The sequence below is a fragment of the Malania oleifera genome, chromosome 2 (assembly GCF_029873635.1).
Source record: "Malania oleifera isolate guangnan ecotype guangnan chromosome 2, ASM2987363v1, whole genome shotgun sequence".
Lineage (NCBI taxonomy): Eukaryota > Viridiplantae > Streptophyta > Magnoliopsida > Santalales > Ximeniaceae > Malania > Malania oleifera.
In genome coordinates, this window is record NC_080418.1 from 125,861,672 (window position 1) to 125,877,303 (window position 15,632).

At 38.4% G+C, this 15,632-nt stretch overlaps 1 protein-coding gene across 4 annotated transcripts in view; it reads left to right on the plus strand.

Moving 5' to 3' along the window:
- The first annotated feature begins 603 nt into the window (after positions 1-603).
- Positions 604-15,632, plus strand: part of LOC131149785 (structural maintenance of chromosomes protein 3) — a 107,628-nt gene continuing 92,599 nt past the window's right edge. The window contains exons 1-6 of one of the 4 annotated variants that reach the window (XM_058100532.1): positions 604-709; positions 1,244-1,286; positions 1,378-1,453; positions 12,511-12,549; positions 12,662-12,729; positions 12,824-12,895. In XM_058100532.1, coding sequence (XP_057956515.1) covers positions 1,272-1,286; positions 1,378-1,453; positions 12,511-12,549; positions 12,662-12,729; positions 12,824-12,895 — 270 coding nt within the window. In that variant the 5' untranslated portion in view covers positions 604-709; positions 1,244-1,271. Of the gene's footprint in view, positions 710-776; positions 1,287-1,362; positions 1,454-12,510; positions 12,550-12,661; positions 12,730-12,823; positions 12,896-15,632 lie in introns of those variants that run through there. The other 3 variants (XM_058100534.1, XM_058100533.1, XM_058100535.1) reach the window with 3 other exon arrangements.

Genomic DNA, 15,632 nt, shown 5'->3' on the forward strand with positions numbered 1-15,632 from the left:
CCTAAATTGCTTCTTAAAATTCCCTTAAATAATTCTCAAAATGTAGTTTTAGTAAAACACTTATTACAGTAAGTATTTATTGTAGTACAAGTTAAATACTACTTTTCTGTTAAAGTGCTTATTTTAAATCATAAGTGCTATAAGTGTTTTTTTTTAAGTACTTCCAAATGGGAGTTTAGTTAAGTCGAAGTCGAGTTACATATACACTAAACAAGTAAAGTTGTAATAGAAAATTTTAAGCTCGAGTAGAGATTGAGTTCGCTTATAAATAAATGAGTCAAGTCGAGTTCGCAGCCCTAAACATACCATTATAACTATATTAATTTATTTCAATAATTGTTCATAATTTTTTTATTTAATTTATTATTATTTGTAATAATTTTTTAAAAGTACAGAAAAATAGAGAGTGGTGCAGCATGCACATGCGTAGTTAGTTATTAAAGTCCTTCGAAATTTTGTATAAAGCTTCGTTGTACGATAGTGGTTATGCTCCACGTTGTCCCTCCACTGCCCCATTTAATATTAATCCACCCGCCGTCGCGAAGGCACACCGTGCAGCGCACGCGCCTGAACTTCGTAATCACCAGCCAACTTTACTGAACAGCACTTCGTCAGCTTGTCTGCATTCCCTCTCTTTCGCTCTCCCTCTCTCTCTCTCTCTCATGTTGTCGACTGTCGATCAACAGCGGCAACTGATAAGCAATTTCAGGTACATGTCGTCTTTCTGGTGTGATTTTCTCGAAGCCTGTTTAAATTCTACATAAATTTTTTTACAGTTAATGAAACCCTAGCATCAAATTTGTGCTGCGTTTTCTCCATTATCCACATGTTCATGCTGTTATATGCTCGCAAAGTTCACGTACAGCGGGATACGGCTAGGGTTTGACTTCAATTCAGTATTGGCTGCGGTAGATGCGAAGTTCCTTGTTGTGCAAGTTGTAGTACTGTTTCAACGTTGTCTCGTTTGGTTGTGCTTTCATGAACTTGTTTTATGGTATTGAAAATAGAAAACATCGGTGCTGGATAGTATATGTGCACTGCTTGAGTTTTTGGGGAATGAAATGAATCTGGGCGGTGCCAAAGTGGAACCACAGAATGAAAATAGAGCAGGTTTTTAAGAGCGGGAAACAAGGAATCAGGCACCGCCAAAAATGCATCTCAGCTACTGTTATAAATTTTAGAGCATCCCATTTTGGGGTTCATCAAATGTAGTGTCACATATTAATTCTTTTGCGATACACAGGTTGGATAACTAATCCAGCATTTCCACAATGCATATAAAGCAGGTACTAGTCACTTCACTGGTCGGTTTTTAAATTAAAATTTATTTTTCGAATCCTTTTTACGATGTTCAGATATTTTATGTTTAAAATTCAGGTTATTATTGAAGGGTTTAAGAGCTACAGGGAACAAATTGCAACTGAACCTTTCAGTTCAAAAATTAATTGTGTAGGTAATGATGTTTATCTTTGTCATCCTTTCATTTCAGTTTTTTTGCTCCTGATAATTTTGTTATTTGTTTGGGTCTTTGAGAAAAAAGTGGAAATAGGAAGTGCAACTTTTTGTGAACAGAGAGAGAGAGAGAGTAAATTGAAACTTGACATTGCACATATGCACACAGAGAAGCACTCACATTGAGCACGTCCACCTGTAGGTGTTCTTGGTGCCTTTTACTTTTTTGCAAAATATGATATGTAAATCTTGAAAAATTTTGTACTTTTTTTGTGTGATGCCCTTTGGTGTTCAGTATCTCAGACACAGTTGTAGTTGTTGATATGTACTGTTAATTAACATGGTTTTCTAGGTGTTTGTGGAAATAGGTCTGCTGTAGTGCTTTGGTACATTTGTTTCTAGGAAAAGTTGATATTTATGTCTTGGTTGGTTTCACATCCAAAACAGGACAATTTTTTGCGATCCTTAATAGTTTTTATTGAATAAAATATTGCTTTAGGTTGTAAAATTTGCAACAGTCCCCTTTGACTGATATTCAGAATCCTTTTTATTTTTTTTGCCAAAACATAACTAAATGATTCTTTCTTTTGCCAAAACATGACTATGTGATGGTTTGAATGCCCATTTACTCTTGCTGAAAAAACAATGAATTATTAACTTTGAAGGATTGGATCTGAGCTTGACTAGTCACACAAGTGTGGTGTACAATAATGGAAAACCTAGGGTAACTAAAAATTGTATTGGCAATTTTTAATGCCAAACAACATCATTATTACACAAATTCTGGCCTCCAGGTGCTGATAGCAAAAGAATATTTCACTGATAGGAAGAGAATTTGCACGAGGGAGAATGAGACATCTCCCAGAAAAGGCCTGGAACAATCCAGAAAAAAACAACTAATAGATTCCAAAAAAGAAAAGATCAACAATGCTATAATGTTCCTCCAATCTCTGCGTAACCCATGAAAACTAATTTCTCTAAAAAAATCCAAACCAATGCACTGCAGTGAGACCAACTGAATTTTATCCCAAATCAGCACCCAATTCAATTTCTTCCCATTGAATACCCTTGCATTACGCCCCGACTGTACCCGTACCCTCCACAAAACTGCTAGTATTCTACACTTCCATAGGACTGCCTTATCCTTTCTCCTACCAAAGCCTGTGAACGAGATAGCTAAAAATTCACCAACCGAAGAAGGGAAAACCTAGCTCTCTCCAGAAATACCAGAAATCATATTCTGTATCCTCCAAGAAAATTCACAATGCAAAAGAAGATGAGAAGATGTCTTAGGATTCATTGGGAGAGAGAACCGTCAAAGGTCTCCAAACTTGTAGCAAGTTATTTGTATAAATTTTATTGAGCACAACCAACCAATTGAAAGCCTTAATTTTTGAAGGGGCCTTGGCCTTCCAGATGAAACGATAGAGTGGGAAAGAAGAATGGGAGTGAGACAAAAATTCAAAAACATATTTACAAGAAAACACTCCTGATTGGTCTAAAGACCCAAAGAATATCTTAAACTAACGTTGGTATCCCACCCATTCTCATCCAACTTGAACTTATTTCTTATTACTTTATGCCTAAGGGACAATTCTTCTAGAGGGAAACACCATAGCCATTTAGCTAAAAGAGTTGTGCTTTTAGACACCAACTCCCCTAGACCCAAACCCCCCTCTTTTTTGGACCTACAAACCTTACCCCAGCTAACTAAGTGATCCTTGTAATCCCCCCTATCATACCACAGAAAGTCTCTCATGATTTTCTTTAGTTTGCTAGCAATTTCTATTGGAATCCTAAAGACAGACAAGAAATATAATGAGATGCTATAAAGACAAGCCTAAATCAAGGTTATTCTACCCTCTAAAGAGAAAGGAGCCCCCTTTCAGCTGTCTGACCTCCTAGTCACCCTTTCTACTACCAGATTCCAGAAATTTGATAGTCTAGGATTACTTCCCAAGGGAACCCCTAAGTAAGTCATAGGCCAGTCCAGAATGCCACACCCCACTTTAGTGGCCCTTTTCCTCACTCGTTCCATGGGCACATTCAAAGCAGCTAATTCACTCTTCTCCATATTATTTTTAAGACCCAACGCCCTCTCAAAAATTTTAAGAATACCCAAAATTCTCCTAAAGGAAGGGCTGATTGTCAAGAAAGAAAATGCTGTAGTCAGCAAACTGAGGATGAGAAACCACCACTCCCTCTCTCCCTACTTCTAGACCTTTAACCAAGCCCCTCTCCGTAGCCCCTATTTTCCATCTTGCTCAACACATTAGCTGCAAGGACAAATAAAAAGAGGGATAAAGGGTCTACTTGTCTAATGCCCCTAGAATCTCTAGGCCAAAATTTCAGCTCGCCACTAACAATCATCGAGAACCACACATTAGACAAGTAGCCCCTAATCCACCAACCCAATGCTCTCCAAAACCCTTTCTCTCAAGGACTTTGTCCAAGAAGCTCCAACTTTCCCTATCATAGGCTTTCTCAAAATCTAATTTAAAGACAAAACCCCTCTTCTTATTCCTGTGGACATCCTCCACCACCTCATTAGCCACAAGTATAGCATTCACTTACCACTATTTGCCTCCCTGCCCCCCATGGGAGCACTCTAGGCTGTAGAAATAGCATCAATAAGCACCTCACCCATCCTATTAGCTAAGACTTTAGTGATAATTTTATATACACTACAAACAAGGCTAATAGATCTAAAATCCTCAACCTTAGGCATGAAGGCAATAAAAGAGGATTCGATGCTTTTGCTTAAAATCCCATTCTCAAAGAATTCAGTAAGAAATTTCAACAAATCACCTTTAGCAACCTTTCAATAATCTTAGATCAAAGTTGTGTTAAACCCATTTGAGCTTGGGGTATTATCCCTATCTAGACCAGAAACCACCCTCTTCACTTCCTCCTCTGCAAAGGGTCTTTCTAACCAATTTTTCTGATCTATAGAAGTAGGATTCCAATCCAACCCCTCTAACATCGGTCTACAATGTCCCTCCGCTGAATATAAGTTCTGAAAGAAATTGGTAATAGCAGAGGCAATCTAACCTTGATCACTAGTGACTACCTCTTCCCCCACATCTAACTCCCTAATCAAGTTTTTACTCCTTTGGCTATTAGCCAACCTGCGAAAGAAAGAAGAATTACATTCACCTTCTTTAATTCACTTGAATTTAGTCTTTTGCTTCTAACTCCCCAATTCATGATATATCATCTCTTCCAACTCGAACCTCGGAGAAACTCTTCTAGTCTTCTCACTATTCAATAGAATAGACTCCTATTTTCTATCCAGGAAAGCCAACTCCCCCAAAGACAGATTTTATAATTGTAGCATCGCCAAAGACCTCCTTATTCGAAGCTTTTAGCTTCTCCTTCAAACCTTTCAATTTTCTCATGAATCTAAAACCTTCCCAAACCCTTTCCATATCCTCCCCCCAAGACTCCTTGACTAAAGGCTTGAAAGTCACGTGGTCTAGCCACATGTACTCGAACCTAAAGGGAGTGGGGCCCCATGCCACCCTACTAGATTCCAGCAAGATAGGAAAATGATCAAATATGGTCCTAAGGAGAGTACGCTGAGTGAGATTTTGAAAATCGTCCTCCCATTCCCTGCAAAATACAAATCTATCTAATGTACTGACAATTGCTCTAACCCCCCCCCTACAAACCAAGTAAAAGAAGCATTACCCAAGTGGAAGTCTCTCAAATCACAATCCCTAATGAATGACTAAAAGTTCTGCATGCTTGTAGAATCCCTGCCTACACTTTCTTCTCTATGGGAAATCTTACCACATTAAAGTCCCCGCCCACTATCTACCTAGGAGTGCAGAATCCAAAAAAGGAGTAAATTTCATCCCAAAAAACACTCCTAAGAGTTGGTCTAGAAAGGCCATACACTGACGATACCCACCACTGACCCCTCTCTTTGACTTCAAACATCACTGAAAGGGGAATACCCCTTTAATATGTTCACTTTGGATACATTTTGAGAATCCCATGCAAGGATACCACCAAAGGCGCCACGCTAGGGTAGATATTCCCAATCCCTGCAACAACAATCCACATGGATATTCCTGGTTACCCCCCTCGGGGGGTCTTTGGTTTCCTAGATGAGGACAATGTTCAGGGAGTAGTTGACCAACACTTAATAAAAAATCTTTTTCCTAGTCTTCCCTGGCCCTCTAACATTCCAACCAACAACTTTAATAACTTAACACACTTACCCCCCTTCCCCAACTCTTTGCCTCTCTCATAGTTAATCAAACAAAAGGGATATATTTTGCTCTTTTTCGACTTTCTTTCCTCCTCTCTAAGTCGAAGGGCTTAAACCCATTCTCACTTGTTTCTAGCATGGTCTAAAAGTTCCAAACCTAAGTCCTTGAGGAGTTTTTGTGGGTCTAGGTTGTGTCTCACAGCACTCTCAAAAGCAAACCCGACAGCCCTCCCTTCTATTAGAAACCTTCCTTTGGCATAAAGTGTCTGAAGAAAGAGAGAGCTGAGAAGGAAGAGTGAGGATAACTTTATTAGCTCTAGATGCTCCAGGATCCTCCGTGAAAAGATCACCCTTCTTGAACTCATCCCCCCAAACACCACTAGAAGGAATAACAGACTTAACCACAGAGAATATTAGGCCTCGGATAGGGATTTGAAGACAAAGGCCCCTCATTATTTAAAGCTTACAAATGTTCAGAATAATGATTAATAAAATTTATACTTGCTTGTGCGTTGATCCAACTGAAGACAATCTCTCTTTGATTTCTGTGAGGTCTTAAACATGCTTTTTCTGTTAAGGATCTCCTTCCCCTCAAAATCTTTGTTCTTTTCCACAAAAAGCTGGTTTAACCCCTCCTCTTTTGCGGCTTCAAGATCTGCTCTCATATGATAAAGCGATAGTTCCTTTTCATACTCAACTATGCTGCCCATCTCTTCTTCTGAGTCATAGTACAACTCTTCTTCTTCATTATCCTCCCTTGTATCAAATAACAAAGGAGAAAACTGATTGCTGGTTTCCACTTGCTCCTTGCTGATCATGGGTATTATTGCTTCACTACAAATGGTCTCTAGACCTATGCCTTCCCTAGAAATTGCGGCACTTTGCAGACCCAACGGACTTGTGCAATCTACTATAGGTTGCTGCATCTCTTGGACTAAACTCTTCCCACCATCGCCTATTAGTTCAGTAGTTTTGTCTTTGATGATTCACTCTGACTTTGATATATTATTCCCCTTATAGTGTCTGACTTGACTTTATCACTTTTTTTCTCCCTCCTGAAGGACCTCCTAATAAGTTTAGAAGCTGCCCTTTTGACCTGATTGGTTTCTCGTATAGTGCTGAAGTACCTATTAGGTTTGAACCCCCCTTTCCAAAAAAAAATTCCTTTGGCTGTGAATGGAAGCCATTTTTGGGTTAGACCTAGTTGTTGGATTCCTTTAGTATCGGCGAAGGAAAGTCTGTGGAACACACTCTTAATTTTCTCCTTTGGCTTCATGTTCGAAGAGCCATAGTCTGAGAATCTCCAATTGCCCTTGTAGGCTTTGGAGGCCTCGTCCATGGGTGACAAGAATTCCAACAACGTAGTAAGGCCCTCCATTTTTTTTGATCACCCTTAGGAATACAAACATCAAGGAGGTTGTTGCTACTGTCCTTCTCCATGCAAACAAAACTTGCCTTTGCCGTTTTCAAAACCTTCACGCTCACCCTGTTTCCATCCTTAGTGAATCTGGTACCATGACAACTAGTAGCAGTCCTATCGTTTGCCTTGTAGAGCACACCTAAAATCTTTAGGGCCCACGTGGGTTCCTCCTTGTCCAACTTGATGTATGGGATGTGTCTTCTTGCATATTCCGTGATACGGTAGGTTGCTGAGTCCAAAAGCATGACTGAAATCACTTTTCTCTTAGTTTGAATGTAGCATACTCTCCCATCCTTGTGTTAAGTACAAGCAAGATGGAGAAGTCATGCCAGAAAGTCGAAAGAGCAATGGGTTAAGAGATTGAGGTAGAGAGTGAAGCAGAAGAGGAGCTTGTAGCCTCTCTAATTAAAAGAGATGGGAATGGAGTCTAAGGAAGGGTTGCTATGTTGAAGAAATTGATGGTTGGATGGGTTTGTGTGAGCGTCTATTGTAGCAGAAGCCTCTATGAATAATCTCAAGAATCCTGATGGTCGAGCAAGAGAACTTGAAGAAAAAAGATTTTGCGAAGAAGAGTCCACTTTGTATCATTCGACTAGGGTTTGACTTCGATAATGGAGAGTTGGAAGAAGGATGGATGGCGAGGAGGCTTCTATAAGAGAATAGTCTGGTATGGTTCAACTTTGAGAAGAGGAGTTTCGCTTCTATGAACATACTAGTGTCGAAGACAACTAGGAAGAGGAGGGTAAATAGCTTCAAGGAGATCTTCACCATCCTTGAGGACTCAAGGGACAGTATCGCCAATAGGAGAGCAACACACCCTTGGCAAAGTTAAGAGGGGTAATGAGGATGGTTGAGAAGAAGGCGACACCCAATGCAGAGAAGGCTTGGTTTGAAAAATCCTACATCAATGTGTTTTGGTAGCAAGGTTTACTTTTTTGAGTATATCCGTGCAAAACAGGCCCTTATTTATGTCATTAAAGTCTTCTTGCCTAGGCTAGAGTGACTTTGGATTATAACTTGTGGTTTTGCTATTCTACCAATTCCATGTAATTGATTCTTGTAGGCTAAAGTGGGCATCCTTTGTGGTTGATGGCCTGTTGTGGCTGCTGGTTTGCTTCTAGCTCATCTCAAAAAGGAAACCCATCCTATTTATTCTACTACATGCTTAGTAGGAACTCTAAGACAACCTATCTAAAGAGTTGTTGAACTTGTAGGCATCATTGATCAATGATCTTGGCTCTAAACCTTTCAATTTAATATCATATGTATGGTGGGTATGAGGTGGGATTGAAGTGTACATGGGACTAGACCTCGATGAGGCTCATGTGGAACATGAATTAGTCTCGTATAGTTGGGTATCTTGGGGCTCTTTCTGACTTCCCTCTGATGCTTACGGTCAGCCCCTTGATCACTTGACAATGCCAAGGTTTGTGGTTCCATTAAGTTGTATGCTGAGGCAACATCCAAGGATGGCTTGTCATGGGCTGTCTTGTGGTATTTAGATGGTTTACATGCTATGTTGCTAAAGAGTATATACATAGTAGCTGAGATGTTTGAGTACATGTTCAAAATAATCAGGGATGGACATGGTTGTCGTCATGGTCTTTGACGATATTGCTACAATGGTTGGTTTCAGATTATTTTGTTGGATGGTTAACTTGGGCGTATTTCAAATGCTCCAATATCAATTTGTGCGTGCTCCTGTGTGGGATGTGTCATAATTGAGGGAAAATTGTGTAGAGCTTGAAGGTTTGACCCCGTAGGCCATATGCAGTAATAATGAGATAGACATATTGGTTGACATGTTGAGCAGATGGTGCAGTAAGGCAGTTATGTAATAGTTTTTATTTTTTGTAATGGCTGATTTGCATACCTTTATCTAGAGGCAATTTTGCGGGTTTAACTTGTGGTGCTTTTTGGGCATGAAAATGTACACAATTGGTTATGCCTTGTTGGCACCAGCATTCCTATGCAGTTGGGGTTGTTAATTGCTGCCCTTGACAGTTGGGTGTGTCACTTGGTTTTGGGAAATATTTTTTTTTTGGTGGGTTATGGAGTGGTGAAATTAGAATAGCTTTCCCAAGAGAGGGGGTGAATTGGATTATTTAACAAAATTTAACCTTTTTTAACTGTTTACTTATTTTGATGCAACAACAAGAAAGTAACTTAATCAGCTTATAATCACAACCAAATCACACCACAAGGTACTGAAAAATTAAACATACAATCCAACCAACCAAAGTATGAAAGTCAAACAATCATTCAAGGTTTTTTATGCTTTTTGTCAGCTGCTCTGTTGTTGTTTGCAAACCTGCTTTGAATGAGATTTTTATTGCGCTTCTCTTGATCAAGATTTTTGCAAATTAACCAACGTACTCCCTTGCAGGTTTTCGCAAACAGTTAATTAAAATGTACTTTCTAAAAATCAAGAGTCTTCTTTAAATATGGATTTTAAGCCCTGCAACCTGCATTTAGCATACTCAAGGATATATGGTGCAGAAAATAAAGAAAGGATGAGAAGAACACCAAAATTTACGAGGTTCGGCTTCAACACAACCTACGTCCTAGCCTTTGGCAAACCACCAAAGGGTTCCACTAGCTTAGTTCCTTTATTGGGCGGAACAACACCTTTACTACCACTCCTTTAAGTAGGCTAGAGCCCGCCTCTCCAAACGATATACCCTCATTCGGTCCAACGATTCAACACTCGAACCGTCAATCAATCTGCTGAAGACATTTGAAACAAGATGTACAAGAATTGCTCCTAAAAGAGCTGATTAGTACAGTTCAAAACTATATACTACAATGTAATTCACAATATGAAATTCAGATTGAAGCTCTAGAAGTGTTTCACCGTATGATTCTTTCAGTGGATGAAAAAATTAGTATTTGTAGCACAATATCAGTGAGTAGAATCAACAAGAACTCAGTAAGCTTCGTGCAAGTTGAGAGCAAGAGAGAGCCTTGAGAATTTGAGAGCAATCGAGAGAGTTTTTGAATGCTGAATTGAATTCTTGGTAATTAAAACAATTTAACTTGGGTGTATTTATAGATTTAGAAAAGTATCTAGCTTGTTCCCCAAGTTTACTTGGAGTAGGGTCCAAGATTTAAATAAGTTTGAGCCTTAAGTAATTGAATTTTTCAAAATATGTCTGTTTATGTATTTTAAATTTTGCCGCGTGACAGTTGATTGTGAGGTCTCTGGCAGTCACCTGTCAATGTATTTCACATATAAAATACACAGGTAATAGGGTGGCAATTGACTATCCAAACATAGTTAGACGTCTCAAATTTCACTGACAGTCGCCTGTCAAGTTCTAGACAGTTGACTATCATGTTTGTGTCTCTTCATTTAAAACTTTTTAACAATTGTCCACGTGCAGTCAGACGCCTATCAAGCAATTTTTTCTTGTTTTAAAATATTTTTGTTCTCTCTCTTCTTTGCTTATTTAATCTTTGGAATATCAATTTTTTTTTTTTTGAAAAATAAGTTCCAAGACTTAAAACAAGGTTTTTAGGTCTCTTTGCCTAATGAGCTTCAAAATGAGAATCCATACTTGAATTATATTTGAAGTACTTACAATGTATCGCCTATTGATTCTCTTGACTCTTTAATTCTTTGTCGTTGATCCTTGATCTTTCAATCTTCTTTGAGCTTTCATTATGGATCATTAATTTGATATGAGCCTTCCATGTTCCTTAACTCTTGTGAGCTTTCAGAATCTGTCATTTTCAAGCCTAAGCTTCATTTAATTCTTGATCTTTGACATGAGCTTTCAGAATTGTCATTTCATCATCTGAAATCCACTTTGCCTTCACTAACTGAAATATCACTACTTTGAAGCAAATTAGATAGCCTTACTTTGTTGTCATCAAAATCAAGAATCGTAAGCCTAGTTAGGCCAACAAGTAGTACTTCAAGGTTGCCCACATTCCAGAAAATGAAAGGACGCAGTCATTTCAAACCTACCATTGTGCCCAAGTAGTAATTGAAGAGTATCCAGGCTTCTTACTCTTAGTGAACAAAAGTACTTGTGGCTGGAAATAGAATGGAAGTTACTGATATTTTTTTTGAGATTCTTTCTCTCTCTCTCTCACACACACACACACACACACACACAGACACACACACACTTACTCACTCACTTATCCACTTGCACACACATTTTTTTCATTTTTCTTTTTTTGAGTTTAAGGATATGGGGTAAACAATGTGTTGCAAAAGGCTTACAATGTTGCTTTGGGTGAAAAGAAGGCGAAAGGGTAGAGTGAATAGTGATTTGTTGAGTAAAAATGATTGTCCTTTGGTGTTTTTCAAATGAAGGGGATTAAGTCCTTGGTGAGAACGACATCGAGGCAATCGGAAGCTTATAAATGTTACCTTTTTTTTCATCTTTTCCTCAAAAACAAGGTTTGGATACAAGTTGTTCCAGGTCATTTTGCCGCAATTATGTTTTTGTGGTGAAGTGATAAGGCTTTGGCTGTTGGTGGGAGTTTGTATGTTGGATATGGATGGAGTTCTCATGAAAACCACACTGTGATTCCTTCTTCTTCTTCTTCCTCCTCCTCTTCCTCTTCCTCTTCCTCTTCCTCTTCTTCTAGCTTGCAGCCGCGACAGTTGTCATGAGGTTCCCTAAAAAAATTGTAATGAGGTTGGGATGTAATTGCGAGCTTGAGATTGTGAATGAAAGATGATTGTAGGATCTTGGATGCATTGGTGATTTGATGTGCGAGCTTGAGATTGTGAATGAAAGATAATTGTAGGATCTTGGATGCATTGGTGAATGATGCTAGGCAGAGAGTTTTTATCGGTTTTGGACTATGGCTTGAAACCTCATGACAAGAAAATAAATGAAATAATGAAGTAAAAAAGTTGAAATCAAAATAAAGGAAAAGGAAGCATGGTAATTATAATTTCTCAAGTCTTAGTAGTTTGAGAGTGCTTAAAAATATAGACTGAAGGTGTTATGTAACCCCAAAAAGCTAAATGAGTAAACAACACTAAAGTTGTTGGAGACATTCAGCGATAAGCAATGAGCAACAATTAGATTGTTATCTATATTGAGTTGTTTGTTGCTGCATTCATATGGGGTACTGTAGACATTTATATTTTGAGATAGTTAAGATGCTAGTTTACACAGACCAATGAGCAAGTATTCAGTGTTTAATAAAAGGGAATTTATTTGAGCAATAATTTCGTTTCCTCTTCAGAAAATGTATCTGGTGATGACGGATTGTTTTGCTAAATGAGTTTCTGTTCAGAGTGGTGATTTTGGAATATTTTATCATTGTATTTCTATTTCTTTGCTACTCTTCCTCTAATACAATTAATGTGTTTCATCTTCTTAAAATTTCTGATTTGATTGTTACTGTTTTGATATTCAAGTTTTGTTTCTAATTAATATTTCTGTTGTTTTTCCAGTTGGTGCCAATGGATCTGGCAAGACAAACTTTTTCCATGGTGAATGAGCCTTTACTTGATCAGAAAATGGTTATTTTGGTTGTTGAATGATGACAATCATGGGCTAATTAACATTGAACTTTCTTTTGCTTTGAAAATGAATAATTTATAGCAATCCGTTTTGTACTAAGCGACCTTTTCCAAAACCTGCGCAGTGAAGACAGGCATTCTTTACTCCATGTACGTTCCTGAGTATATTCATTTTCCACCTTTCTACTTTTTTTTTTTTCCACATCATTTTTCAAATTGATATATTGATATTTATGTTGTTCAGGAAGGCGCAGGCCACCAAGTTTTGTCTGCTTTTGTGGAGATTGTTTTTGATAATTCCGACAATCGCATCCCTGTAATGTTCATTAACTTAATTCTTTTCTTGTTCCCCATGAGTTTCTCATTGCATTTTTATTTGTTTGTATAGATACACAAAGCACTAACCAGCTGCTATATTCCAGCATTCCTACATGATAATCGATAGAGAGCTCTTCGTAAATTTTCTTGACTTTATTTTTCGATAACATAAATCTATTAATAACTAAACGAAAGTACAGTGACTGAAGGATAAGGCATCCTTTTCGAAATAGCTAATTACAAGAGCGCGCTGTCTTCCAATCTCTTTGTAGATCAGACAGCAAAATCCCTCCAAAAACTCCAAAAGTTTGCTCAAAAAGAAGAAAAATAATCAACCCTATCCCACTGCTGCCACCGAGCCTTAAAAATCTTTGCATTCCTCATAAGCCACAGCATCCAAAAGATCGCATGCACTGCGCAAAACCAAAGAGCTCTCTCTCCTCTACTCTTCCCAAAACCCATCATGCTGTGTTTGAGGGAATTGATTTTGGTCCTTGGATTTGGATTTGGTTGGATTTGGATAAATTTCAATACAATTTTATATTACATGTTATCCAAATCCAATACAAATCCAATTCCAAATCCAAGGCTTATCCAAACATAGGGTGATATCTCACCAATAAGAATTGCCACACATTTCAGGGAGCGACCCACATTTCATCAAAATAGGAGAAAATAGAATTCCGAAGATTCCGTGCCACTTGATAGGCAAGAAAAAGGTGTGCATTAGTCTCTTTGGACTCATGGCCCAATAAACATATTGTTAGCTTTGGTGTATTCCCAAGAGGGAGGGTGAATTGGAATTTAAAAATTTATCGCCTAGGTTAAACTAATCTAGCAGTAGTACATTCACAACCTAGGGTCTGTCTATGCAGTTCCAAATGCGTAGATAGAAACAACGTGCGGAAATTAAAATCATGCGCAACATTCACCAATTGTAACATACATGTGTGGTAAATATAAAAAGCAGAAATATAAATAAGTCATACGATATGTTATCGGGGTTCGGCCAACTGTGCCTACGTCCCCGCCTCTAGCTCGCAAGTCCGAGGATTCCACTAATAGCTCATTTATGGGTAGAGCGACACCGATTACAACTAGGTCAATTAGCATAGGGCCAACCTCAGTCTTAACCAGGTCAATTAGCGGGGTTGACCTCAACCTACACGCCTTAACAGGATGGCGCACCTAGCTTTTCTAACCGGGTCTAAGCCAATCCGGGACTATTTCAAAGGGTTAGTCTCCCTTTTCAGGCCCAACCCGGAAATACAACAGTATTCCAATCAAGTTGGTACAGTGATTGTGCGTTCATGTAAAGCAGATATGTACCCAAATACGCGCGCGTATACTTAATTAATCACATACACATCAACAATGTAGGTAAATGTAAGTTCAGTGATGTGTATTTTTGTGCAAGCTACACTCAATAAGATATGATCGCTAATATGCTCAAGAGTGTTCTTAAACAAGTAGTATCTTGGAATCTAAGCAATGCACAGCTCAGCAGCAAATTAATATTCCAAAGATATGAATCAGATAATCAAACTAGTTTAATAAGATTTTCCTCAATGAAATACGCACAATACTAGTTTGAAAATGTTTTGCTTGTTTGAAAATTATTTGCACAACAAAAACCAAGCTATTGGACACTTGCAATAATAATGTAAATATTCTAAGCTTACTAGGTTATCCCAACACAAGATTTATAGTATGAAAATCTGTGGGATAAACCTAAACTAAACTCCCCAAAAATAATATCTCAATCACACAAGCACACTGGGAGTATTAGCAATACTTAATATACACTAGCACAACAAATATACTCTCACAGTACTAAAATGTATCAAGGGAATAGAAATTTTGAGAGTATTTGGACAAAAAGAGTATTTGAGATAGAGAGGATTTTTACTATTGATTTTTGCTAATCTGTTACTAATCCTCACAAATGAACCTATATTTATAGGCAGGGGTAAAATTATAACCATTGGGGACTTGTTAGGAATAATTAGAAAAGATTCAAAGTGTTAAAAGCTCATTAACCCAACTTAACCCAATTTTACCGTGGTTAATTTAATTTTAACCCGCTGAGGTTCGGGTGGCTGAACCGAGGTTCGGTCGCCCGAACAGACACAGGAATAAAAGTCATTTAAATAGGTTCGGTCGCCCGTGTCATGTTTCGGCAGCCCAAATCAAAGTTAGAAAGTTTTCTTCGTAATTTCGGGTGCCCGGTCTAGGGTTCGGTAGCCTGAACTCGTGTGTTCGGTCGCCCGGGGTCTGATTTGAACTGTATGGTTTGGTAGCCCGAGTTGGTGAGGAGTCCCTTTCAAGGGATCGGGTGCCCGAGGATGATAAGGTCAAAATAGGTTCGGTCGCCTGAAGTCTAGTCAAACTGTTGACTCCTCAATAGTTCAGGCGCCCGAGGTGATTTGTTCACCTGGGGTTTGGTTGCCCGACCTCACACATTTTATGCCTTTTAAGTTCATTTTCACTTTGATTAATTCCCCTGATATTATGTAAGTGATTATGGGGACTTTGTGCACAATGTGTAGGAACTTAGGGTATTTTCAAGTACATCCAAAAAAGCTGGCGTCGGTCGACCGAAGGGTGCCCTAAGGTCATTCGGTCTCTATGGTCAGTCTATGATATTTTTGAGCTTACACATACCTACATGCATGATATGCAGAGATTATTACAGACCAATATAAATTATTACAGACCCAAATAATATAAATTAC